Consider the following 25,599-nt stretch of genomic DNA (forward strand, 5'->3'; position numbering starts at 1 on the left):
ACAAAGTGCCCAACCTGTGTCAGGTGTCACTTGTAGCTTGGCTCACAGAGGAATACAAGTGAGTCTGTTCACTTGCCAGGCAAGTGTAATTCGTCACTTGTAGCTCGGCTCCGAGAAGCAGAGTATCCCCTGCTTCTGTACAGCAGCCTACCGATCTTTAGGAGGAAACACCTCTGTGGTGCCATTTCAGCCTCCCACTCTCCCTTCCTAACAGCAAACAGGAATATCTAAAGTATGTCCTGGTCCCAACAGTTGCAGCAAATACAAACATACTGTAGTTACACAAATGACTCTGAATATAAGACAACCGTCCCTTAAAAACAGAGATGCCAATACACAATACAGAATTTAAGATACTTCTCCCAAGAGGGGTCAGACAGCTTAATAGCCAGAGATACCTCCTTCCACCAGCCTCTCTCCCCCTTCCAGCCCTCTTGAGGCCCACCTGCTGCCTCTTCCTCTCACAGCACAGCCCACCCTTGTTGTCAAGCCATAAAAAATGACAATGAAGAAATCTACCAGGAAGAAAATTGACTCATCTGAACTGTGGTCCTGGAGGAGAGCTTTGCCGATACCATGGACATCCCAAAAGACAAATAAGTGGGTTCTAGATTACATCAAGCCTGAATTCTCCCTAGATGCTAAAATGACAAAACTAAGGCTATTGTACTTTGGTTGCATCGTGAGAAGACAAGACCCTCTGGAAAAGTCAATGATGCTAGGAGAAGTTGGAGGCAACAGGAAAAGAGGAAGGCATAAGAACAGAGAACTCGGAACTAGAGCAGACACTTTTAAAAGAGGACAAGAAGGAAATTTCCAAGGTATACCAAGTACTGCTGAAATGGTATACTGAAGATGAAACAGTTAAAGTACAAATGGTGAAGTGGGCCATAAATTTCAACAAAGAAATAACAATGGAGGCATGGGAATACTTGTGGAAGAATACAATGAAGACTACGACGTGTACTAATATTAAAGAGAACATTTACAAAATGATTTATCGTTGGTACATGACACCAAAGAAGATTGCGCTAGGGAATCTGAATATCTCTAACAAATGCTGGAAATGTAAAAAACATGAGGGTTCCCTGTATCATATGTGGTGGACGTGTGAGGTAGCTAGGCAGTACTGGGGGGAAATAATAAGAGTAATAAGTGAGATTTTACAATTTCAAATTAATAAGAACCCAGAACTCCTGCTACTGAACTTGGGAATGGAGGACATTCCAGCTCAACACAGGACATTGTTATTTTACATGACAGCAGCGGCTAGACTTTTGTATGCGCAAAAATGGAAAGTACAAGAAGTGCCAACTATTGAGGATTGGATTTACAAATTGCTGTATATGGCGGAAATGGACAAAATGACAAGAAAATTGAGAAACCTTGACCCAGGACAGTTCAACACAGATTGGGAGAAGCTGAAACAATATTTGGTGAAGAAATAGGAGGTGGGAGGAGAACTGTGGCAGTCCGAGAACTATTGAAACATAATAAAATGCAGAGGGGGGTGACTTTACCGGGGGGTGGAGAGGCAAATGAGAATTTCTAAGCAGTTACTTTGTTAGATTATTATATATAGAATAATATATAGAATATTGATAGAAAATAATTAATTATAAGGACTGACTAACTAATATTATTTTTGGTAAAAATTGTATAACGTACTAAATTGAATAAGATATATATGGGTCAAATTGATTGATAACTTTTGATGATAGTTATATAGATGTATAATCAAAGTAGAATAAAAATAATAATATAATTAAATATAACTAAAGCAGAATGAAGGTAAGATATGCAGAAAAAGTAACATATAGAGTAAAAGTTAAATTGGTTAAATTGGTTGACTTATATGAATGCACGGTTTATATGGTTTATGGTTTATAGAAATATTTGAAATTATGAAAAATGGGACAAATTGTTTGTCTAATATGGAAGAAGGGACTTAAAGATAGGGTACAGAATATTAAAAATAGTTAAAGAATTATTGCTTAGAATAAAGGGAAAGTATATGTTTGTTAGATAGATGAATTTAAAATGAGTAAGGGAAAAGGGACAAAGGGTTGGAAAACTGTTGGAAGTCTACAAAAAGGGGGGGAAAGGGAGGGGGTTAGAAATTGGGAAATGGGGGAATTGACTGTAATGTGAAATTAAATGATTCTAATCCAATAAAAATTTTATTAAAAAAAAAAAAAGGAAAAGAGGAAGGCCCAACATGAGATGGCTTGGCTCAATAAAAGAAGTCACAACCTCCCGTTTGCAAGTCTGTTCAGAACAGGATGTTTTGGAGATCTTTCATTCATAGGGTCGCCATAGGTCGGAGGTGACTTGATGGCACATAACACACACACACACACACACACACAAAATGAAAAATAATGACCTTCGTTTAGAGTAAACATGCTTTCATGTTTCTATTTTAACCGAGTTATCTGTTGCTGCTCTGACTTAATGTAATGCTTTCTATAACCTCTCCCTAGCCTGGAAAATGGCTTCTTACCTTGACGTGGCTGACCTGGCCAACCGGTAACATCAAGACTTGACTATTGTAATGCACTATATACATAGGTCTCCCATCTAAACTAACTAGGAGACTCCAATTGGTGCAAAATGCTGTGGCATGACTGTTATCAGGAGTGAGCAGGAGCATGAACATCACTCCCATCCTGCAGTCACTACACTGGCTACCCAAGGTATAGGTTATTACTTACAAAACTCTTCACGGCCTTGGTCTGGCATACCTATGGGACCACCTCCTTCCCTATGCTCCTCCATGGCAGCTTCGTTCTTCCAAACAGGATCTCCTGCAGGTGCCACCCTGCACATGGGCAAAATCGACAGCAGCCCGTAGACAGGCTTTCTCTGTGGTGGCCCCCATGCTGGGGAACGGCCTGCCAGAGGAGGTCAGGAGAGCCCCCACTCTCCTGGCTTTCCACAAACGATGTAAAACTGATTTTAAAAGGTTTTTTACTCAGATAGAAGGGCTGTATTGTAAGGAGGGGATCTCAGATGATCCACTAATGAGTTAGGAATCCTAGACTTCACTACTGTTTTGCATTGGATTTCTACTAATCCTATGTCTTTGTGAACTTGTATCTATTTACCCTATGGAAATGTTCTTGATATTGACTGTACTAATTTCACACTGTGTAATCTGCCTTGAGTCTTCATGAGAAAGGCAGACTATAGATTAAATAAATAAATAAATGTAGTGCTGTGGGGGCAGCAGTTTCAAACAGCATTGATATCCATTTATGAACCATATGTAAAATGCTATGGCTGCATCTCACAGCGTCTCTTTTTCTGGTGCCAGAACTGAGCATCCACCCACCCCTGGGCCAGTAGGGCTTTTGAAATATTATTTTAAAAATCTTGCCACTTGAATATCACTGTATCAACATACCATTGTAATGACAGGTGTCACAGGTTTTCAGAATTCCCAGCTTTCATTTTTTTTAAAAGTAAGTATAATAATAACATTCAATTTACATACTGCCCCTTCAGGACAACTCAACGCCCACTCAGAGCAGTTTACAAAGTATGTTATTATTATCCCCACAACAAAACACCCTGTGAGGTAGGTGAGGCTGAGAGAGCTCTGAGAGAGCTGTGACTGACCCAAGGTCACCCAGCTGGCTTCAAGTGGAGGAGTGGGGAATCAAACCCGGTTCTCCAGATTAGAGTCCTGCGTTCTTAACCACTACACTAAACTGGTATCTGGTCCCTTCCCTTGCAGAGATCTAAGAAAAAAGGCGTATCTCCACAGGAGAAGGGGCTAGAGCCTTGCTGTTTTAACGAAAGCTGGGAATTCAGAAAACCTGCTACATCTATCATTACAATGCTACAGTGCCACTCTATATACATTTTTAAAAACACGCTGGAACTGGGCAGGCACATCAAAAAGGTGGTGCTGTCAGAAGCGCTATGAACATTTCTAAAACGTACTCTGCAGTGAATGGAAGAAGGACATTGAAAACTTGAGAACAGGAAAAAAAGGTTTTTTAAAAAAACCCACTCAGCCCTGCATTGCAAAAGGGACACAAACGGCTTTGTCTAAAAAGGTTTTTAAAAAACCACTAGCAACCAGCAGCCTAAATGGTTTACAAAGGCTGTGTGGAAAGCACCTGAGAAGGGCGGAAGGTACACAGATGACTTTACAATGTGGAAGAATGCTGCTGCTTCACTTTCCTAGCATCCCTCAGAGCTGGACAGCGGCTTCTCTCAGTAGCCCGGAAGTCTTCAAACGGAAAACAAACAAACAAACTTAACTGGAAGGGACTGGAAATAAACTCACCTTCCAAATGGCCAGTTTCCATTGCCACCAAAAATGCCCATTCATAACACAGCCTTGCTTTTTCTTTATACACACCATTAGAGTAGCAGCACCCCAGCCTGAGAAGAACGGCTATAAAATCTCTGCCCCAATCAACACTAGGCAGTTCGGAGAACACCTTGACTGCCTTCAGCAAGAAGTGCTCCCCAAGGCTTCTGGCAGCTGAATGCAGACAGAGGGCCCCCAAGTTGGCCAAAGCCACCGCCTGATTGTGTATCATGTTCATCTCTTGTGAAATGTGCAGGGCGATATAGTAGCTTTCTGCTGCCCGCTTGGTATCCTGCAACTGTCTCAAAGCAATGGCCAGCATGTTATGCGCAACACCGAACTGCGGGCAGCTGCTCTGCAAAGACTCGGTTATGGCATCCAAAATACCCACAGCCACCGTATTCTGCCTGCGGAGAATGTATAACCAGCTGAGAAAAAGCAAGCGGTTAATCGTTTCTTCAGCGCTTGCCTGCAGGTTTTCATCCAGCACCTTCTCCATGAAATCAGTGGCTTTCCTGTACAGCTTGTGACGGCTGTACAGGACAGAGAGGCGGCGGCAAATGACATCACGCAGTTTCCCATGCTTGTTGCTGGTGTCCAACAAGGGGAGCATCTGCCGAAGGTAACGTGCAATTTGGGACGGGGGTGTTTGCCCCACAGTTTTGGGACCATTTTTTAATACTAGCTCCATGCCCCTGAAGGACTCGGGCAAGGTACCTGAGCTGCAGGAGGAGGCACTGTGGACACAGCTAAGCACCAAGTGGGGCAAACACTTCTGACTATAAAGCTGGCCAAGTGTAAAAAAGCAGTCTGTTGACAAGGCACTATCTGGGAAGCCCATGTCTTGATTCAAAAGCTGCAGCCTTTCCAGGAACGGCAGGGCTTCTTCCCCCTGCTTAAAGTTTAAATAATGCTTTGCTAATAGGAGGCAGGCCCTGGCTTCCGCACTCTTGCTTTGGCTAAGCACGGCTCTTTTTAAAGCGTGTTTCAGGATCTCTGACTCCATGGCTGTGCTGCTGATATAGTTGGGAACTCCCATGAGCAAAGAAGCAGCCTTGTCCAAAACGGAAGCGCGTTTGTCTTTGTTCTTCTGCAGCAGGTAGATCCCAGTGAGGTTTGCATAAAGAGAAGTGACAAGATAGAGGTCGCTGAAGTCCCCCTGCAAAGCTGCCACAGCTTCTTCGAAATAAACCCGAGCCTGAGACAGTTTAAACTTGCGGACACCCATTCTCCCCAAAAGGTAGCACAACCTCGTCAAGGCCCACGGCAGGCGGGCTCGTTTCGCGGCTTCCCTCGCCAAGCCCAAGTAATCAGTCAGGTCTTCTTCGCTCTCATAGCCATAAAACAAAGTCTTGAGAAAAGAAAATGAAAGATCATACAAGTTTTTGAAGCTGGTCTCATACCCTTTACGGTTTAGAAACAGCAGCAAAGAATCAGAGACTTCTGGCCTGCCAGTTTTATCCTCTTGGCCTATACGGAAACAAGGCTCCTGTGGGATAGAAGGTACTTCTGCTTCTGGAGCAGAGAACGGCTCCTTCTCTTCAGCTCTCCCTTCCTCGTACAAGTCTTTCGCTTTCCTTAGCAACTGTTCCACCTTGCATTTCATTCTGCAGGAGTTTTTGTCAAGAGATGAATGTGAAATACCTGAGAAAGAGAAAGACTGCTATATGAAGGGAACTCCAGAAAATTAACGCAAGTAAAAATCAGGAGCGTGTAAGGGTAAGGGTCACCTTCAGAAAACAAATTTCTTTTGCAATTGCCATACCTAACCTAAATCAGTCAGAAGCCAATTCACACGTTTCAGAGTCCATGTGTCCCTCACATGGACTTTTGGAGTTCCCAGATGGGAACCTGATTCCTAGGGGGCACAATCCAGATTCAGACTAGATCAGGGCAAGAAGGGACTTCAGCCTCCCCACCCCGCCCCAGGCCATTTGCCAGAATATAAACACACCAGGGCAGCCACTGTGCCCGTGAGGAAAACTTGTATCTCCTGATAGCTGTTAACATCAGGGCTCATTTTAAGGGGGAACGCACAGGAACGCAGTTCCAGCAGATTTTGGGCCCATTTCAGCCTGGATTGGGGCTGAAACGGCCTGGATCAGGCCTCTGACAGGTGGTAGATCACTCTCCCACTCAGCAGCAGCCCCAGCCTGACCATTTTGGGCCCAAGTTTGGCCCTGAATGGTCAAGATTGGGTCCAAAACAGCCAGGATAGGTGGTCAGCGGGTGCAGCATATGCAAATCAGTTATGCTAATAACACACTTCTGGTGATGTCAAGGGGCAACGCATATGCTAATAAGTTATGCTAATGAATTCCTCCAGCTCTTTTTCTACGAAATGAGCCCTGGTTAACATATGAGCAGAACCACAAGTGACAAAAGGCGCAGGTTGGACACTTGTCAGCTTCCCTCAAGTTTTGATGGGAAATGTAGGCATCCTGGTCTCGCAGCTTCTCTCTCTGACTGCTGTCCAATGGACTTTTCAACTGTCACTTGTCCAACATTCTGCCAAGCTGCCTACATTTCCCGCCAAAACTTGAGGGAAGCTGACAAGTGTCCAATCTGTGCCTTTTGTCACTTGTGGTTCTGCTCATAGTCCTGAAAGCTGATTCTTGAACCCCAAAGAAGTCCAGTCTGATTACTTTGAAGAACCACCCAGAGTCTGGCCTGTTATAGGCCCAGCTATGAGATGGACAAAAAGTATCTCTTTAAAGTGGGAGCATCCTATCTAGTGATCCCAGGAGCCGCAGCTGTGGTAAAGACTCACCAAACAGGAGAATGTAACAGTCTGGTTAAATAAAAAATGCGGGGGGGGGGAGGGAGGGGGGATTTCTTGGCCATACGTAAAGCTGAAGAAGCCACTCTTCTGTGCCAACTATCTTAAAACACACCCCTGCACGAAGGTAGCAACAGGATGGACAATTGAAAGGGTTTTCTTGAAAGCAAAGGGCAAGAAAGGGAGTTTTCTTGAAAGATTCACCAGTCATGGTGATTCCCACCCAAAGGGAAAAGTTTGTATAATTACAGAGGCAGGGAAAACCTGTCATGTCTCCTAAGGCCAGAGAGGCTGCTTCTGATCAATGGAAAAGTGTGTAAACGGCCATCTCAAAACACAACATCAGACTTCTCCCTCTGAAGTCCTAAAAATTCATTCTAACCCAAACTTAGTCCTACGTCCCCCAACTTTTCTCATGCGCTGTGCAAGGCCTTCATGCTTTGCTTATTTCTAGCATTACTGCCTAGCCTCTATAGCTTTGCTTCTTTTTGATTTCTCTTAAGGATTTCACCTGGGAACTCCAAAGCAAGAAGGCGGCGGCTACACAAGCTGCTTTAGAATAAGGTAGCAATCTAGAGCAACTTAAGAGGATTTCACGTAGCTTTTAATTAGATGGGTGAGAGGTGATTGGTTATTGCAGCTATTACATATTTTTATTATGTATCAAATCTATAGAATCATTTACTGCTGCTCCATTTAATGTCCCTTTTCCATATTGATGTATTTCATCTCTCTATGGCATTTAATTGCTTTGCTGAAAGGCATTAGAAAGTACATTTTTCCACTACCGATGTTGTCATCATATTACTTCATTTGAAGAGTGTAAGGTATTAATGTTCTTTATTTGCTGCACTGTGGATTGTGCTTAAGAAATCATTTTCATTTATTTTCGTCAATCAATGAGTCTATGTTCCCCACTGGTCAGTGTTGCCTACTAGGGTAAATTAGGACCTGACTTTCAATGGCTACATAAAGAGCTTCCTCAGCAGGGCAAATAATGCCCTCTGGGCCATTTCAGGTGAAGAAATGAAACCAGGGCGGTGGTGGGGAGCTGAAGCCTGCTTTCCTCTTGTGTCCCAGCCCCAATCTAAACCAGGCCTGCATGCATCTGGAAACCAAGTTTCCAACACAGAACTCCAGTCAAGCATCTGACCCAGAAGTCCTCATGGTCAGCCACGTATCCACTGGCCCAGAGAGATACTTTATCATGAAAGCGCTAAGTCTCAGGGCCTGGCCAGAAGCCAGTTTGGGATCCAAAGAGAGCCCCTTGCCCAATGCTGGGCATGTAGGCCAAGCAGCACATGTGACTCCAAGGGTGCCTCCCATACCTATCAAGTTTGTACAGCACCAAATGATGAGACCCTAAAACAGAATAAAGTCAAAGTGGATGCAAAGCAGCTCCTGTTCAGTGAAGGTCAAAAAGAAGCTTTAAAGAGAAACCTTAATACTATAGTAAAGAGTCCAGTAGCATCTTTAAGACTAACCAACGTTACTGTAGCACAAGCTTTCGAGAGCCACAGCTCTCTTCGTCAGATGCATGGAAGGTATACATGAAGCTCTCTGATGAAGAGAGCTGTGGTTCTTGAAAGCTTATGCTACAATAAAGGTGGTTAGTCTTAAAGGTGCTACTGACTCTACTATTGTGCAACTACAGACTAACACGGCTAACTCCCCTGGACATAATACTATAGGAAGTTTGAAACACTGCAAAACATTAATATAAAACACATACAAAAGATAAAATTTTACCTTGCTTCATGGATTGTTCAAATTCAAAATCTTCTTCTCCATCTGATAAGAAAATAAAAACCCTTTCAGGTGTCTTTTAGTCACATGCTTTAAGCAGAGCAGACAAACTTATTGCAGAGAATGGACCACATACCAAATGTATCATGGGAAAGCAAGTCCTTTCATTCACCTCACTTGGGTCAGTGACCAGTTTAAGCCCTTTCGTCTGCACATGTGTGAAAACAAGCCTTCCATCCCATGCTACTCCAAGCATGCCTCTTTGTTTGCACATCTATAGCTCAGTTTACAAGCTACCTGTGAGTCGCAAATGGCTCAGGAGCATCCAACAGCTTGCATTTGTCAATTCTTCTTGCGTGTTCTCATATTGCTTTGGTAGGATTCCATACACACACACGCCCATTCACCACCACCACCACCACCCCTCCCATCCATCTGCTGTCCACTGCATTTCATAACCATAAAACAGCAAATGGAGACTCCCTCCACCCTTCCAAAGGAAGGGGGTTTGGTATGCCAGATAGGCAAGCTAAATATGAGCTGAAAGGAGCAAAAACTCTCAACTAAAATAGGAAGAAAGAGGATTGTGCATATGTGCGTGCCTCCTGCTGTTGTGGAACGTGGGCAGAAGGAAGATAGAGCATGAGCACAGTTCTCATTCTGCCCTCTGGAAAACTTGCTGCCCTTCCGCCCAAGGGAAGCACAGTAAACTCTCCTTCCCTGGCACTGAGCCTGAGCAGCTAAATCAGTGAAAAATTTCCATGTAGAGAAACCGTCCATGAGGACTGAGAAGAAGCTTCTTGCCTCTCTTCTCTTCCTTTCAGCACCAGCGGAAGATTCCCAATGGAGCTCAGTCTTGGGGTTTAGCCAGCTATTTTCCTATTTTCATTGGGTTGGCTCCCTTCTGTTTGCCAGCAAGGACCCCGTTTCTTATTGGACTTCTCAGCTTTTCCAGTGTGTTTATCAGATAACGTTCATGTATCCAAATAGCACAGTCAGGTGCAATGGGCAGTTCTTTCCACAGGCATGTTTTTCTGCAGCCCAAAGGAGTCTCGGCTCCCCCTTGACCCATAAAACCCAGCACTGCTGCTCATTGCTGGCCAGTCAAGTGTATAAACCAGGGCTTTTTTTCAACTGGAACGCAGTGGAACGGAGTTCCGGCACCTCGTGAAAATGGTCACATGGCCGGTGGCCCCGCCCCCTGATCTCCGGACAGAGGGGAGTGTAGATCGCCCTCTTTTCCCAGAAAAAAAGCCCTGGTATAAACAATGAGCAAACCAGTTAGTCAGCTAGTCCGTTATGAATCAAAACTGTTTTTCTTAAAAGATATAGTTTGATGTTTAAGTCAGTGTTATTGTTGCATATTTTCCTATAACCTTATTGGAGTTTATAGTACCCTCCCATGCCAATTAATTACCTGACCATCCAGAACTGATCTTGCCTACTCTGCAGACACAAAAGCAGCTTGCAAGGAAACTGAAGGCAATGAAGCTGAAACATAACAGCTACCGCACAATCACCAAGCTCTTCAACCACTGCAGGAGTTACATGTTGGCAAGGAGAGACGATCTGGCTCACAAATGATCGCTACCTTCAAGCAGGGGATGTTTGCGTGTTGAACCCATTCACTACAAAGTTTGCAGCATCCCTATACCAAGCTAGAGAGACAGCCACCTGCTTCCTTAGGGAGACTACCCTGCCCCTTCTAGATCTGGAGTGAGGGTCCAGTGAAGAGTGGGTGGCATTTTGTTGTAGGTCACCAGTGGTATAGTCCTCACTAGAGTCTTACAGGAAAGATTATTATTCAAGGAGTTTTCATTATTCTTGGTAGACTGAATTTCTTTATAAACTGCTCTAAGCTGTGGAGAAGGCCAAAGACTCGGTTTGTAACAGAAGAGGGCCAAAGTTCCCTTTCATGGCATAACTACGAAGAGTGGCTTTTACTGAGTCCAATAGCCAGAGACTTCACAGTACTGGGGTGGGGAATCACTGCAGAATCACCTGAGTGGAAAGAGAGACCGCTTGGCCAGTTGACATTTCATCAATTGTGTTCAAGATGGGCTGGTCTATTCATCCGCTGCCCAGAACACTGGAAGCTGGGAGTATTGGCTTACTATAGCAAGCAACATGTTCATCCTTGTACCTCCACAAACAGAACCACTAGGCCCCCTTTAAATTAAAGCTGAATATTCAAAAAGAGGCCTAAAGTATCTGAGGAGCAGAACCTCACAGGCCCATCTCTCTGCTTACAGCCCTGTTTTAACCTTGGCGGTGGAGAATGCCTTCAAGTCAGGCTTGACGTATGGCGACCCCTGGTGGGGTTTTCATGCCAAGATGTGTTATATTCTCATGGAGAGATTTTCAAAGCAAAGACTGCCATTTGGCCTGTGGCTGCCCTCTACAAGATGTGTTATGAAATCTTTGCAAAGAGTTTTGGGGATGGAGCCACATGGTCCGACAAGCCCAGTGCAAAAGGAGTTCATTTTGGGGCACAGAGAATTGCTTGGCACCAATTGTCCCTCAAGACAATATTTTGTATTCAAGACAATATTTTTCAACTTCTGGGGAATGGGGACCCCCACTGGACTTTGAAAAGACTGCAATCCCCTGCCCCAATACCAGGAGACACATTAGTTCTTCAACTTTAGAGAAATATTAAAACTGCCAGTTTACTATCTTCAAGAGGCTACACGGTCAAGCCCACATATGAAACTGGGGGATATTTCTGCCATTTCTTTTATGGTAGTAGAGCAGTTGTGTTGTGTCATTACTTGTTAATTCTTATGAAGTGGTTGGCATGATTGCCAATGCAGTGGCAGAGCTCTGCGCTCAACCAACAAGAGGGGAAACTGCTTTCCAGCATCTCTTTCATGCTTTTGGCTATTCTAGGAAGATTGAAATCAACAAACCAACTAGGGAAGCATCAGTTGCAATTGATATTTGTGGGACGTCGGGATGCAAGTGACTTCACGGCATATAACACATACACACACTTGACAACTGCAGGTAGATTTTATGTTTACCAAGAATTATGCCATTAATTTGCTGGATGCAAATTCATGGACCCACAGGTCAGTTCAGATTATGCTATTTAAGTTCCATGAGATTTAACCTGGCCTCACTAGGCATTCTACATGTTACTTGTGGCAACAGTAGCACAGAACTCAAGTGTGTGCATATGAAAAAGACCTGCATGCCCAATGCAAGTAATCGTGAAGAAACAGAGGTAGTGTTATATACTGGTTAGAGCGTTAGGCTAGAGTTTAGGAGACCTGGATTTAAATTGCCACTCAGTCACCAAGTTTACTGGGCAACCTTAGTCCAGATACTTGACTGTTTAAACTACCTCGCAGGGGGGTTATGAGGATACAATGCAGGAGAAGAAAACCACATATGGTGCTCCAAGCCCTTGGCAGAAGGGCTGGATGAACATACAACAAACAGACGTAGCTACATAATATCAGAACAGCTTACCTATTCGGTACACATTACAGATGTCTTCATGTGATGTTTGTTTCAAGAGTGTTATCATGTTATCTTCTGAAAGGGCTTTTTCTTTGGTGAAGAAAGGATACTCATCTTCAATGAAAGTCAGGCATAGTGATCTGAGAGAGGCACACAATATACAGAGAAGTGAGGATATCTTTTATCCCTCGTTGGTTATGAACTGGAATACAAACTAAAATTCGTCACGAACCAGGCCAGTTCATGGTTCGCAAACCAGTGGTTTGTCAGAGCCCATTTCTGACGAACCATCACGAAATTGATCGGCCTGGCGCCAATCAGTTTCCTAGGCAACAGGAGGATGGGCTTTCTGCTGCCCCAGAAGTGATGTTCTCACAAACTAAATGAACCAGTTTGTGAAAGTTCATTGTTCGTGAAAAGCAATGAACCACAAACCGCACAGTTTAGTATTTTTCCCAGTTCATGCCCATCTCTAGTCAACATTTAATATACTCTGTTACAACTGTGATACAGTTTGGATGCCATGTCAACTACCCATTGAAACAGGAGCCCTTTAAAGTTTACCACCAACAAGGAAGAACTGGTAGACGAGGTGAAGGTAATGGGAACCCTAAGGTAGCAGTAATCACATCATTGTGGAATTCAAAATTTCAGGGATCAGAGCCAGATGAATTTCATCCCAGGTACTAAAGGAATTTGTGATGTAATTTCAGAACCATAGAACCTATCTATGGTTCTATCTTTGAGAATTCTTGGAGAACAAGTGAAATGCCAGAAGACTAGAAGCAGGCAAACGTTGTCCCCCATCTTCAAGTGTAGGAAAAACAAGGATCCAGGTAATTACAGACCTATCAGCTTGACATCCATCCCTGGAAAGCTTCTAGAAACAAATCATCAAGTAGTCAGTCCTTGAGCATTTAGAAAAGGCGGCTGTGATTACTAAGAGCCAGCTTGGGATCCTCAAGAACAAGTCACATCAAATTAAGCTTACTTCCTTTTTTGATGGAGTTACCATTTTGGCAGATCAGGGGAATGCTGTAGACATAGTTTATCTTGGTTTCAGTAAGGCTTTTGATAAGGTCCTGCATGATACCCTGGTAAAATGTGGTTGGGATGCTGCTACTGTTAGGTGGATTTGAAAATGGATGACCGATCGTACCCAAAGAGTGCTTGTAAATAGTTCCTCATCCTCTTGAAAAGGAGTGACAAGTGGAGTGCCTCAGGGACCTGTCCTGGGCCGTGTGTTATTCAACATCATTGCAAATGACTTGGGTGAAGAAACAGAGGGGATGATCATTAAATTTGCAGGTGATGCTAAATTGGGAGGGGTAGCTAAAACAGAAGAACACAGGGCCAAGCTACAAGTGACGAATGACACTTGAACAGCAAGTGAACAGACTCACATGTATTCCTCCCTGTTCACTTGTCGTTCAAGCGGAGCTTGATCAAGTGGAGTGCAAGTGGAGCGCAAGCGAACAGGCAGGAATACATGTGAGAGTCAAGCTACAAGTGACAAATGACACTTGCCTGGCAAGTGAACAGACACACGTGTATTCCTCCCTGTTCACTTGTCATTCACTTGCTCTTCACCTGATCAAGTGGAGAGCAAGTGCAGCGCAAGTGAACATGGAGGAATACACGTGAGTCTGTTCACTTGCCAGGCAAGTGTCATTCGTCACTTGTAGCTTGGCCCATAGAATCAAGTTCTTGACAGGCTGGAAAACTGGGCAAAAACTAATAAAATGAATTTCAACAGAGATATATGTAAAGTTCTGCATTTAGGCAGGAAAATTCAAATGCATAATTATAGGATAGATGAGACTTATCTTGGCTGTAGTATATGTGAAAAGGATCTAGGGGTCTTAGTAGGTCATATACTGAACATGAATCAACAGTGTGATGCAGCAGCTAAAAAGGGGGATGCAATTTTGGGCTGCATCAACAGAAGTACGGTGTCCAGATTATGCAAAGTGATGGTCAGACCTCACTTGGAGTACTGTGTTCAGTTTTGGGCGCTGCAGTTTAAGAAGGATGTTGATAAGCTGGAACATGTCCAAAGGAGGACTACAAAGATGGTGAGGGGTCTGGAGACCAAGTCCTATGAGGAAAGGTTAAAGGAGCTGCGTTATGTTTAGCCTGGAGTGGAGACAACTGAGAGGTGATATGAGAGCCATCTTCAAGTATCTGAAGAGCTGTCGCATAGAGGATGGAGCAGAGATGTCTTCTGTTGCTCCAGAGGACTGGACCAGAAACAATGGGTTAAAATTAAAGCAAAAGAGTTTTCAGCTAAACATTAGGAAAAACTTCCTGACAGAGCAGTTCCTTAATGGAACAGGCTTCTTCAGGAGGTGGTGGGCTTTTGTTTAGAGGTTTTTAAGCAGAGGTCAGGTGGCCATCTGTCAGCAATGCTGATTCTGTAACTCAATCTGAATTCAGGCAGATCACGAGAGGGAGAGCAGGAAAAGATGAGCCAGCACTCAGCTCTCGTGGCTCAGTCTTATGTGCCCAGAGTGCTGTCAATAGCTTTATTGCCTTTATCACTCAATTGGGCTTTCAGCAGGGTTCACTAAAACAGAGGGGGGGGGTAGCTGTGAATTTCCTGCCTTGTGCAGGGGTTGAACTAGGCGACACTTCAGATCCTTTCCAGCTCTATAATTTTATGCGCCACTTGCAGAACAGCAGAAGGGCTCTGATCTCAACCTGATACCAGAAATATCTGATATTTATTGGGAGTGAAATACCACTATTAGGAAATATCAGGAGTACCTTTTACAATATTGGATATTGCTGATCCTGGGATCGTTGGATGTTTTATCAAGTTGGCAATATTCAATGGCACATACCTATAATGACTCACATTCTGTCTGCTGGCTCATGTGCAAGGAGAGCTAAAGGGATGCCAGACATGGAAAGGAATATGAGGCACTTCCATGGAATGTCTTTGTATTTCTTAAACTGGGAGATAATCAGAAAACTATTAAAACGCCAACTACTTATAAGTGCTGTGGCTTACTGCTAGCACACCTGGTTGGGATGTAGAAGGCCCCGTGTTCAACCCCTGGCATCTCAAGTTAAAGGAAATGGCAGTGGGTGATGTGAGAGACCTCTACCTAAGACCCTGGAGAGTGAGAGACCTCTGCCTAAGACCCTGGAGAGTGAGAGACCTCTGCCTAAGACCTCGGAGAGCCATTGCCAGTCAACAGTGATTTTTAGGGATTCAGTATAAGGCAGCTTCAGTTTTATGCATTCAAAGGATCACAAAGATGGCAAGGTAGCCAGATTAGATAGAAAGATCACTGAGATAACATATAGGAGGGGCTCTCAATACAAAGTCCAACTAGTATACCCCCAAAATGGATTTACATTTTTGCTACCGCCCAACCAAAGACTCATGTAATTCAGGGCATGAGTTATCGTGTGAGTTTCCACAGGGCCCAATGTTATCCCCCATCAACATGCAGATGACACCCAGCTGTATCTCTATTCACATCCCCTGGGGAATGCAGTACAGGTTTTAAATAGCTGCCTGACAGCTGGGGTGAAATGACTGAAAATGAACAAATTGAAACTGAACCCAGACAAGATGGAAGTCATGCTAGTTGGAAGGTAGAAATATTAAAGGATATTGTACTCCCTGCTTTAGATGGGGTTCAGCTGACCCTTGCAGACTCATTTAAGAGCCTGGGGGTTATACTGAACCAAGCACTGCTGCTCGAGAAGCAAGTTAATTCAGTTGGAAAAAAAAAAGCCTCACACAAACTCAGTCTAGTCTGAAAGTTGGATTCACAGCATGGTAACATCGAGACTTGACTACTATAATGCACTCTACATAGGTTTCCCCCTTAAAGTCAACTCGGAGACTCCAGTTTATATAGAACCTCACAGATTGATTATCGCCAGGAGCTGGGCGGAGCACGCATATTACTCCCATTCTGCAGTCACTCCAACCTGGTTCCATCAGGTACTGGGCTCTATTCAAGGTTTTGGCTACCACATACAAAGCCCTTCGTGGCCTTGGCCCCTTATATCGACAGGGCAGCCTCTCTCCCTTTGCTCCGCCACAGCTACTTCACCCATCTGAACAGGGACTTCTGCAGGTGCCACCCTGCGAATGGGCAAGATCAACAACAGTCCGTCCATGCGCATTCTGCGTAGTGGCCTCGGCCCTGTGGAATGACATGTCTCACGTGGTCCGGAAGGCTCTTGCATTTCTATCATTCCACTGAACGTGAAAAACAAATATTCAGGAAAGCATTTTTATGAAGGAAATGGGACTGCAGTATAACAGAATGGTTTGGGAGCCTACCTTTAATTTGGGAGTAGGTCTCAATAACATTAACAGCAGGTAAGATTATTATAGCTCAAAAATGCAAAAGTGACTGTACACCCACCATCAATCAATGGATAGCACAGGTCGGGGATCTTTTAATTTCTGATGAAATAACAGATTAAATAGCTTCTTCTGAGAACCCTAATGACCAATGGTTCTTTATGGAAGGATGGCTTCCTTTCTTAAATTATCTCTCAGAGCATCCTATTGGAGATTATGTTGTGCCTAAGAAATATGTAGACATTTGTCTTTATTGACTGTTAACACTTGTAAAAATGTTCTTAACTCATTAATCTAGTTCAAAATGTTTGGAATCTTGTTACCGTTGTATTACTGTTATTGTTAAATTTAAAAATTCAGAAATAAGTTATTTTAAAAAGAAGGGAGTAGAATTGTAGTAGACAGCACTGCTTATTGTATGATTTGCTGCTTGGTCTTCAACTTTTGTAAACCATTTTCCATAATTATTTATGGTATGGCACCCCTTAGACAGGTATTTTGGTCTGCATTATCTTATTTTGTAATCCTAGTCTTATGGCATTGCTCATTGATGTCTTATGTACTCTGTCTGATTGCACTGTTTTTAATCAGTCTCAATAAGAAAGGGAGGTTATAAAATAACTAAGTAAACAAATTCTCTATAACCACACCCAGCTGGTAGGTTTGAGTTCTAAGTTTCACCATCACTTGTTCCCAGGGCTTTTTTTCAGCAGGAATGCGGGGGAACGGAGTTCCGGAACCTCTTGAAAATGGTCACATGGCTGGTGGCCCCGCCTCCTGATCTCCAGACAGAGGGGAGTTGAGATTGCCCTCCACGCCACTCAGCAGCGCAGAGGGCAATCTGAACTCCCCTCTGTCTGGAGATCAGGGGGCGGGGCCACCAGCTATGTGACCATTTTCTCCGAGGGCTACCCACTGAGTTCCACCGCCTCTTTTCCCAGAAAAAAAGCCCTGCTTGTTCCATTGTCTCTTAGGAGCCATCATCCCCGCTACCATAGCACTTAACTGACAGGTATGGAAGTGGTACAACAGATGGCCACAGAACCTTTTGGAAGTGAGATTTTTGTTCAGGACCTCCAACGCCATAGTAAAGGACCCTTTTCAAAGCTGAACTGCTCCTAGCTGGATCTCCCAGCCTTGCCATTGATACTTACTCCTTGAAGATGTCTGGTTTAACATGAGCGCTCTGTACAAAACCAATTCGGCCCTGAGGGACCAGCCTTCCCACAAACCACTGCATGCTTTTCATGAAGTAGCCAATAATTTCAATTCTGTCTCCTTCCTGGAAGTCAATTTCCTCTGGCACAGCGCTTGCATGGCCAATAATGGCTACTGAAGCTCCCACAGCTATATAATCAGGGCCTGGAAAATACAGGAAGTGGACAGTGTCAGCACACAAGACCTTTAAGACCGCAAAACAAACTGTCAATTACTTCAGCACTGGTGTAGCAAACGCCTCCATTACTTACGGTCTCTTGACCTAAACGCTACTTGTTGCCTGTATTTGATTGTGACACTACAATAGAAAAGAAGGACCACTGAAATCCTGACTTTTGGTCTTCTTTGGAGCAAGTTGTTCAAGAGAGCATGGAGAAGAATGGCATTTGATGCTCTGTACAAGAGCACAGCCAGTCTCCACTACACCAAAGGACACGATGCCACGGTCTTTAAATGACTATCCATGCTAGCAAACAAGGATTCACTTAGAGGCTCCTAAAACCAGAGAGAAATGTGACCCAGCGATAAAGAAGAGCAAAATTAAGTCCCCATTGCCTAGGCTCCCATAGCAGTATTCAAGGACAATGGCTCCCCTTCAGAAGGCATAGTTGCAGAGGTGGTTTCGGGTGCCTCCTTCCAGAAACCAAGTACAGCTCTATATCTAGTACTTAAGGGGAGCTCAAAACAGGCATTGAAATACCCCCTTGCCCATGCTGGGTCCTTGGGCTCCAGTGTGCATGTAATCCCCCCTCTCCCCCCGATAAATCTTCATTCTGCAGAGGAGTCTCTGAACACCCAGTTGCAAGCTTCCCCAGTATTCATCATTCTCTTGTGGAAATGCCTGCATTCCCTAAAGTCTCTTCAGTTGTACTGTATATTTCAGAGGTCTTCTCCACTAGCTTTTTAATGGGCATTTCTGTTGCGTGCCTCCTTTCTGCAACAAGGCAGAGACAAAAAGAATCACAGCCAGCTGAAGCTCACCCTGCAAGGGTGGCCGATGGCCAAATATTTGGGGGCACACAAATATGAACAGATGCATCCAGCAGCTGATGGAAACAAAGCAGCAAAAGGCGTAACTACATTCAGACCAAGCTTCTGACATTAGAGAAGGTAGCTGCCCAAGAGTCTGAAGGAAAGGAGTTTCCATGCTGTGGAAATTCTGGGATGAATACTGTATATTTCTGTTTTCATTTCGACTTATTCCAAATATGCACCCTGCTATTGCGGCAGTGCCCAAAGATGAGCAGGCACAAAAACCAAGTAACGCACCTCACTTCACCAATATCAATCTGACTTCACAAATCTGGTTAGGAGGCAATTAACTCAATTGTTTTATGCTCGCTGAACTTTCTACATCAACTTGTGATGGGTATTTTTTCCTTCGCTTTGTCTTCCAAATAATTCAGGTGCCACAGATGGGGTTACCCCCCTTTATTTATCAGAAGAGTTTATTGATTTCTTTCTCAATTCACAAACTATATTGCCCAACCCAAGCTAGCAGGTAGAAGCATCACAGCAGGTCTCCCTGGGAAGACAGGCAGTTTCAGAAGGGAAGCTCCATCACCTAAAAAGACATTCTGCACTGGCCATTTTAAACTTCAGAACAGAAAGAACACAGAGCAGAGCACAGCTGGGCCACCTGTTTCATTGATAAATCTTTGCATTTGTTGCACGTAGCTTAAATGCTTATTAAAAGCTATTCACAAGTCAGAAGGTAAAATGGAATAGAAAGGTAGTGTGTTTAGTGGTTAGAGACTGATCAGGGAGAATCAAGTTCAAACTAAATCAGTCTTGAAGCTTGCTGGATACCTTGGGCCATTTGCTCTCTCTCAACCCAACCCACCCCGTAGAATTGTTGCAGTGATAAAGTGGGGGTGGGCATGTCTGCCATTCCAAGATCACTGAAGGATGGATGGATAAAAACCTAACAAATAAAAATTGGGCATGGCTGCTCCTACTAAGTTAACACAGAGGCCATGCAGCCACTTCACTCTTTGGGAGAGATATTTACTTGACGGGTTGAAAATGATATGTAGAATCGACTTGCTGTTTGAAGCTACCCCAGAGACTAAGATCAAGCGATACTCATCGATTTTGCAGTAACAGCACTTACTTACCAATTTGATTGGTACCAACATGTTGGGATTCTTTGGCAAAGTCAGCAGGGTCCATGTTTGCTTTAAGAAACCATCTAGAATGAAAAGTTCAAGGAAACTGCAAACCTTGATAAACAGTATTGACATTTTTTACCAATACCGCCACAACCTCCAAGCCTCCACAACATTCATTTAATCTAAAATAAACACTACCTATTAAAGTAGTGAAATCACATCAATGAAGGAATGTTCGAACAAATTAGAGTGCATATTAGAACAAATTAGGGTGCATATTAACTCAGTTTCCTGGTGATATAGAACATTACTGCACACAAACGCCACCAGATCAGTTCTTGATCAGTGGGATTTCTGATGAGAAGTTCAAGGCAGGGCTGTACTTTTATCCATTTCTCCATAGTGTTCATGAAGGTCAAGGGGCATTGGGGTGAGGGGCATTTAAATACAAGTGTCCTTCTATAATCTCACAACAAGAACTGTAAGGAAAACAGGGCTTTTTTCTGGGAAAAGAGGTGGTGGAACTCAGTAGGTTGCCAGCACAGGAGGCAACTCCTGGCAGGAGGTGGTGCCCCGGTACCACATACGCACGTGCATAGTGCACACACACTTCTGGGACTGCGCAATGACGTTACTTTGGGTCAGCTGGAACAAGGGGAGGAGTTTTTTAAAATTTAAATCGCCCTCAGCGAAAAGGGTCACATGGTTGGTGGCCCCACCCCCTGATCTCCAGACAGAGGGGAGTTTAAGATCACCCTCTGCGCACAGCGCAATCTAAACTCCCCTCTGTCTGGAAACCAGGGGGCGGGGCCACCAGCCATGTGACCCTTTTCAAGAGGTGCCGGAACTCCACCACATTCCGGCTGAAAAAAAGCCCTGCCCATGGTTATCCTGAGGGTCCCAAATGCCTGCTAAGGGATTTTCCCTCTAAAGTCCTGCTGAGGGTGTTTCTCCAACAACTTCTGACCAAAAAAAATGCATATCCACAATGTCTACCCTTGAGGAATCTTAGAAAAGCCACAGGGTATTTCTCCCCTGATCCCCATGTTGTGGGATCATAGAAATGTGCATCAGTGACACCTAAAACCTCCCACAACCCTCACAGTCTCTGCTGAGACTGGGAAAAGGGTTAAAGGCGTAACATTATATAGGTTCATTAAAAAAAAAAGTGAGATCCTTGAAAAGCTGACAGAAGACTGTTGGAACCAATTCCAAGTAGAATCCCAGAAAGAATGAAAAAAAGTAGAGAAATCCAATCACTCTTACTCAGACAGGAAGTGACTTCAGGAGTATGAGAAAACAGGGGAACTTCAGAGCCCAATCCAAGGCCTAGAGGCTTCTAAAGAATAAGTGCATGTGGACTGAGATTATGAAGCAGCTGCCCCCGCCCCATGTTCTGATGCCCCTGGAGCCAATTTCTTCTGCTCTCCCTGCTCCAATTCAAATAAAGGGAAGTCTGTCACTTTGACAAATAGTTTCCTTATGCATCTCATGTAAAATTACATCCAGGAGTTAGAAATAAAAATATACTTTATTCTAGGGAACCATTCAATGTTCCCCAAACCCTTCTTGAGAAACTGAGTGTTAAGCTCAGGTACCTACTGCTGAAAAGGGACCAAGGGCTTTGAGAGTCCCTCAGCGAGGGAGTCCCATTCGGCTGCCTCCAAAGCTCTCTCAGCAGTTGCTCGATTCAGCGGGTAAATTCGACCTCCAGGATCTGAACCTCTCCTCTCACTTACGTTTTCACGATGAAATACAAAGAAGGCCCCTTAAAAAGAAATCTTGTTTATAAAACAGATCTTGCATTTGTACAGACAGTTAAACATGAGTCACAAAAAAGTCACTGCATTCAAAATCGCTTTGCGTTACATATGAACACATACCACTGGGGAAGATGGGCCCCAATGGATATTAATGGCAGAAGTAAACACAGATTGGAAGATTCTGGGTGCAGTAGGTCTGTACCTACTGTACCGACATCGCGCAAAACTTGCGTCAGAAAACGCGATATTTCGTGTTTTCCCTGGCACGATCCGAAACGTGGCGCGACTTCCCGGGTGCAGGCAAGCCATCTGGAAATGGCCCAGGTCTTTATTTAACCAATTTTTCCTCTTCAATTAAGATCTCGAAGCGGTTCACAACACTTACAACAATTAAAACCAATACAAAAATATAATATTCAATAAATCTCAATAAAACAGCCTGATTTAAATAATTAAAAACCACTCTAGTCCCAATCCCAATTTATAACACCCTGCAAATAGCGTAAAAATTGCAAAATGCATACCTCACATCTAACCTGTCACACCATGCCAGACCATGTCTACACCTGCTCTCCCAGCTTCATTCATTTTAAGCACACACATTTTTAAAAAGTACACTAAAGGCTCTATTAAAAGCCAGATCATCCACAAAGCATTCTTTGAGATGAAGCCTGATAGCATAGCAGAAGGAAGACTTTACATCTCTGTTACGACTGCTACACATGTTACAAGCAGGAACTGGCACACTTTAAGGTTTATTGGGCCCACTTCTACCGTAAGAAGGTTACAAAACAGCAAAGCCCACTTCTATCATTTGACTGAAAATATTAAATAAGAATTGTATGGTCCAGTACAGATAATAAATTTCCATGTACAACCATTTTACTACCCCCCCAAATTAAAAAAAATAGGCCACTGTTGTGTTTTATCAGTTTAGCACATTAAATATTAAATGTTATTCTAGTAATACTGAACATTCTACAACATTTATTTCCAAAGCTCTTCAATCAATTTTCTGGATATTAACATTTTGGAGGGAAAGCGGGGCTACTCATACATCAGTCCAGTTGTACTCAGTTTCTAAGGATTGCAGAGTTGCAACCTTTAATAGATTAAAAACAGTTGCAATTATTCCCTGACGATTAGCCTTTTATAAGCACAGCTTCTCTTACCTTCTTGAATTAAGAGATCTCTGTATATCACACCAAGGCATTCTTCATCTAAATGGACATCAAGACCAGCTGCTGCCTCCTCCTCCTCCTCTTGTGTAAAAAGCCAGAAATGGTCTCCAAGCAGCAGATTCTCCATGCAATGCTTTAAAAATCCTGTTAAAGACATTATTTGCCACAAATGTGTTATTTAACATATTTAACACTATTTCAATGTTACTAACATAGTAAGTTGGCAGGCAGTAAAACTAAGCTTTAGGGATGTAAACGTGAGCCTCTCACACTCTATTAAACTCTCATTCTACGCAATACTTTTGGACATGTGTTGGGTTTAGTTTGCCCCCCAGTGGGGCAACTCCCAGCTGTCTCAGCTTGGGAGAACAGCAATGGGAGGCAGGGGGGCTAGAGACCCTCCTCTAGCACTCCCTATGCAAATCTTGCAGCACGCACTTGGAGAGACAGCTGCTATGGGGTTGTCAGGAAAGTGAAATGGGTTGCTGGAACCCCAACCCCCATAGAATTTGGCTCTGAGCACTGTGAAATTGCAGAGTTTATAGAACCAACTGCATTACAGGTACATGTACAGAACCAACAATACTCCTGATCAGGGCTTTTTTTCCTGGGAAAAGAGGTGGTGGAACTCAGTGGGTTGCCTTAGGAGAAAATGGACACATGGCTGGTGGCCCCACCCCTTGATCTCCAGACAGAGGGGAGTTTAGATTGCCCTCCGCGCTGTGGTTGCAACATTAGGTATACAAGTACACAGGGCTTTTTTCTGGGAAAAGAGGTGGTGGAACTCAGGACTACACAAAGACGTCGCTTTGGGTCAGCTGGGAAAAGGGGGCAGTTTTTTAAAGTTTAAATTGCCCTCGGTGAAAATGGCCACGTGGCCGGTGGCCAGCGCGGAGGGCAATCTAAACTCCCCTCTGTCTGGAGATCAGGGGGCGGGGCCACCGGCCTTGTGACCATTTTCAAGAAGTGCCGGAACTCCATTCCACCGCGTTCCAGCTGAAAAAAAGCCCTGTTCTTGATGGTCACAGAATTACATAACCAGACCACTTCACCAGGCAGTTTAAGTGGACTTTTCTATTTAATTCATCTCTCTCATAAGAACATAAGAAGGGCCCTGCTGAGTCAGACCAGAGGTTCATTTAGTTCAGCATCATGTTTCACACAGTGGACAACTCTGGAAGGCCAACAGCAGAGCAGAGAGGCTGAGGCCTTCCACTGAAGTTGCCCCTTGGAACTCTTATCAGACGTTCACTGCCTCGCAATGTGGAGGTTCCCTTTAGTCACCCGGGTGAGTAGCCTTTGATAGACCTGTCCTCCACGACTCTGTCTAATTCCCTCTTAAAGCTGTTTATGCCTGCAGCCATCACTACATCCTCGGACAGTGAATTCCACATCCGAATCACTCACTTCTTCACAGAATTTCTTTTTGTTGGTCCTGAATGTACTGCCCATCGATTGCACTCGGGTGCCCCCGAGTTCTAGTATTATGGTGGAGGGAGATAAATTCTCTATATCCACTGTCTCTACCCCAGGCATAATTTTATAAACCTTTATCACATCCCATTTCTGTTGCATTTTCCCCTACTAACTGAAACATCCCAGGCTGTTTAGACTTTTCTCTCCGGAAAGGTGTTCCATTACCTTTATCATCTTGGTTGCCCTCTTCCATTTTTTTGCAGCTCCACAATATCCTTTCTAAGATACAGTGACCAGAACTATACATATTATTCAAAATGTGGCTACACTTTGGCTCTACACAAGGGCATTACAATACGGACACTTTTATTTCCAATCCCTTTCCTAATGCCAAGCATGGAATTTGTCTTTTTTCACCACTTTTGCACACAGAGTCAATATTTTCATCCAGCTATCTGCTACAACCTCAGCCATATCAGATGCCATCAGCATATATAATTAAGAGGTTTTTTCCCATTGTGCATTACCTTACACTTGCCTCCATTGAACTTGATTTGCAACATTCTTGCCCACTCACTGAATTTAGAAAGATCTTTCTTAGTTGTTCGCTGCCTTTCTTCACCATGCTGAATAACTTGCTATCATCTGCAAACTTTAAATAATCATTTAGGCTAACCTGCCTGTAATTTCCTGGATCCCCACTCTTTTTTAAAAATTGAGGTAACATTTGCTACTTTAGACATACTTCCCCAAAACAGTAGTTCCAACTTGAGTACCTACTTGCAGGGCTTTTTTTCAGCTGGAACACGGTGGAATGGAGTTCCGGCACTTCTTGAAAATGGTCACATGGCTGGTGGCCCCGCCCCCTGATCTCCAGACAGAGGGGAGTTTAGATTGCCCTCCGCACTGGCCACCCGCCACGTGGCCATTTTCACCGAGGGCAATTTAAACTTTTAAAAACTGCCCCCTTGTTCCAGCTGACCCAAAGCGACGTCATTGTGCAGTCCTGAGTTCCACCACCTCTTTTCCCAGAAAAAAGCCCTGTGTACTTGTATACCTAATGTTGCAACCTAGCATGTGGCACTGGCTGAGAGAGGAGGGAAGAGATTGACCTTTCCCAGTTGTGTCTGCCAGGGTACTCCGTGATACAGTAACATAGGTCAGGTGAGCAGGGAGGTGGCATTGCTGTAGTCTGTAAGGATTCTATCTATCCAGCATGGTGCCCCACCCAGCATGGTGCCCCATCCAGGACTAATGAGACTGAGA

At 43.9% G+C, this 25,599-nt stretch overlaps 1 protein-coding gene across 5 annotated transcripts in view; it reads right to left on the reverse strand.

Moving 5' to 3' along the window:
- Positions 1 to 25,599, reverse strand: part of SH3TC1 (SH3 domain and tetratricopeptide repeats 1) — a 51,911-nt gene that overhangs the window by 16,071 nt on the left and 10,241 nt on the right. For 4 of the 5 annotated variants that reach the window (XM_054999960.1, XM_054999961.1, XM_054999963.1 and 1 more), the window contains exons 5-11: positions 22,909 to 23,061; positions 21,576 to 21,741; positions 19,980 to 20,053; positions 17,799 to 18,006; positions 12,324 to 12,454; positions 8,853 to 8,894; positions 4,298 to 5,968 (exon numbers count right to left, since the gene is read on the reverse strand). In XM_054999960.1, the coding sequence (XP_054855935.1) occupies positions 4,298 to 5,968; positions 8,853 to 8,894; positions 12,324 to 12,454; positions 17,799 to 18,006; positions 19,980 to 20,053; positions 21,576 to 21,741; positions 22,909 to 23,061 (2,445 nt within the window). Of the gene's footprint in view, positions 1 to 4,297; positions 5,969 to 8,852; positions 8,895 to 12,323; positions 12,455 to 17,798; positions 18,007 to 19,979; positions 20,085 to 21,575; positions 21,742 to 22,908; positions 23,062 to 25,599 lie in introns of those variants that run through there. The other variant, XM_054999964.1, reaches the window with a different exon arrangement.

Source organism: Eublepharis macularius, chromosome 15, assembly GCF_028583425.1.
Source record: "Eublepharis macularius isolate TG4126 chromosome 15, MPM_Emac_v1.0, whole genome shotgun sequence".
In the NCBI taxonomy this organism is placed as follows: Eukaryota; Metazoa; Chordata; class Lepidosauria; order Squamata; family Eublepharidae; genus Eublepharis; species Eublepharis macularius.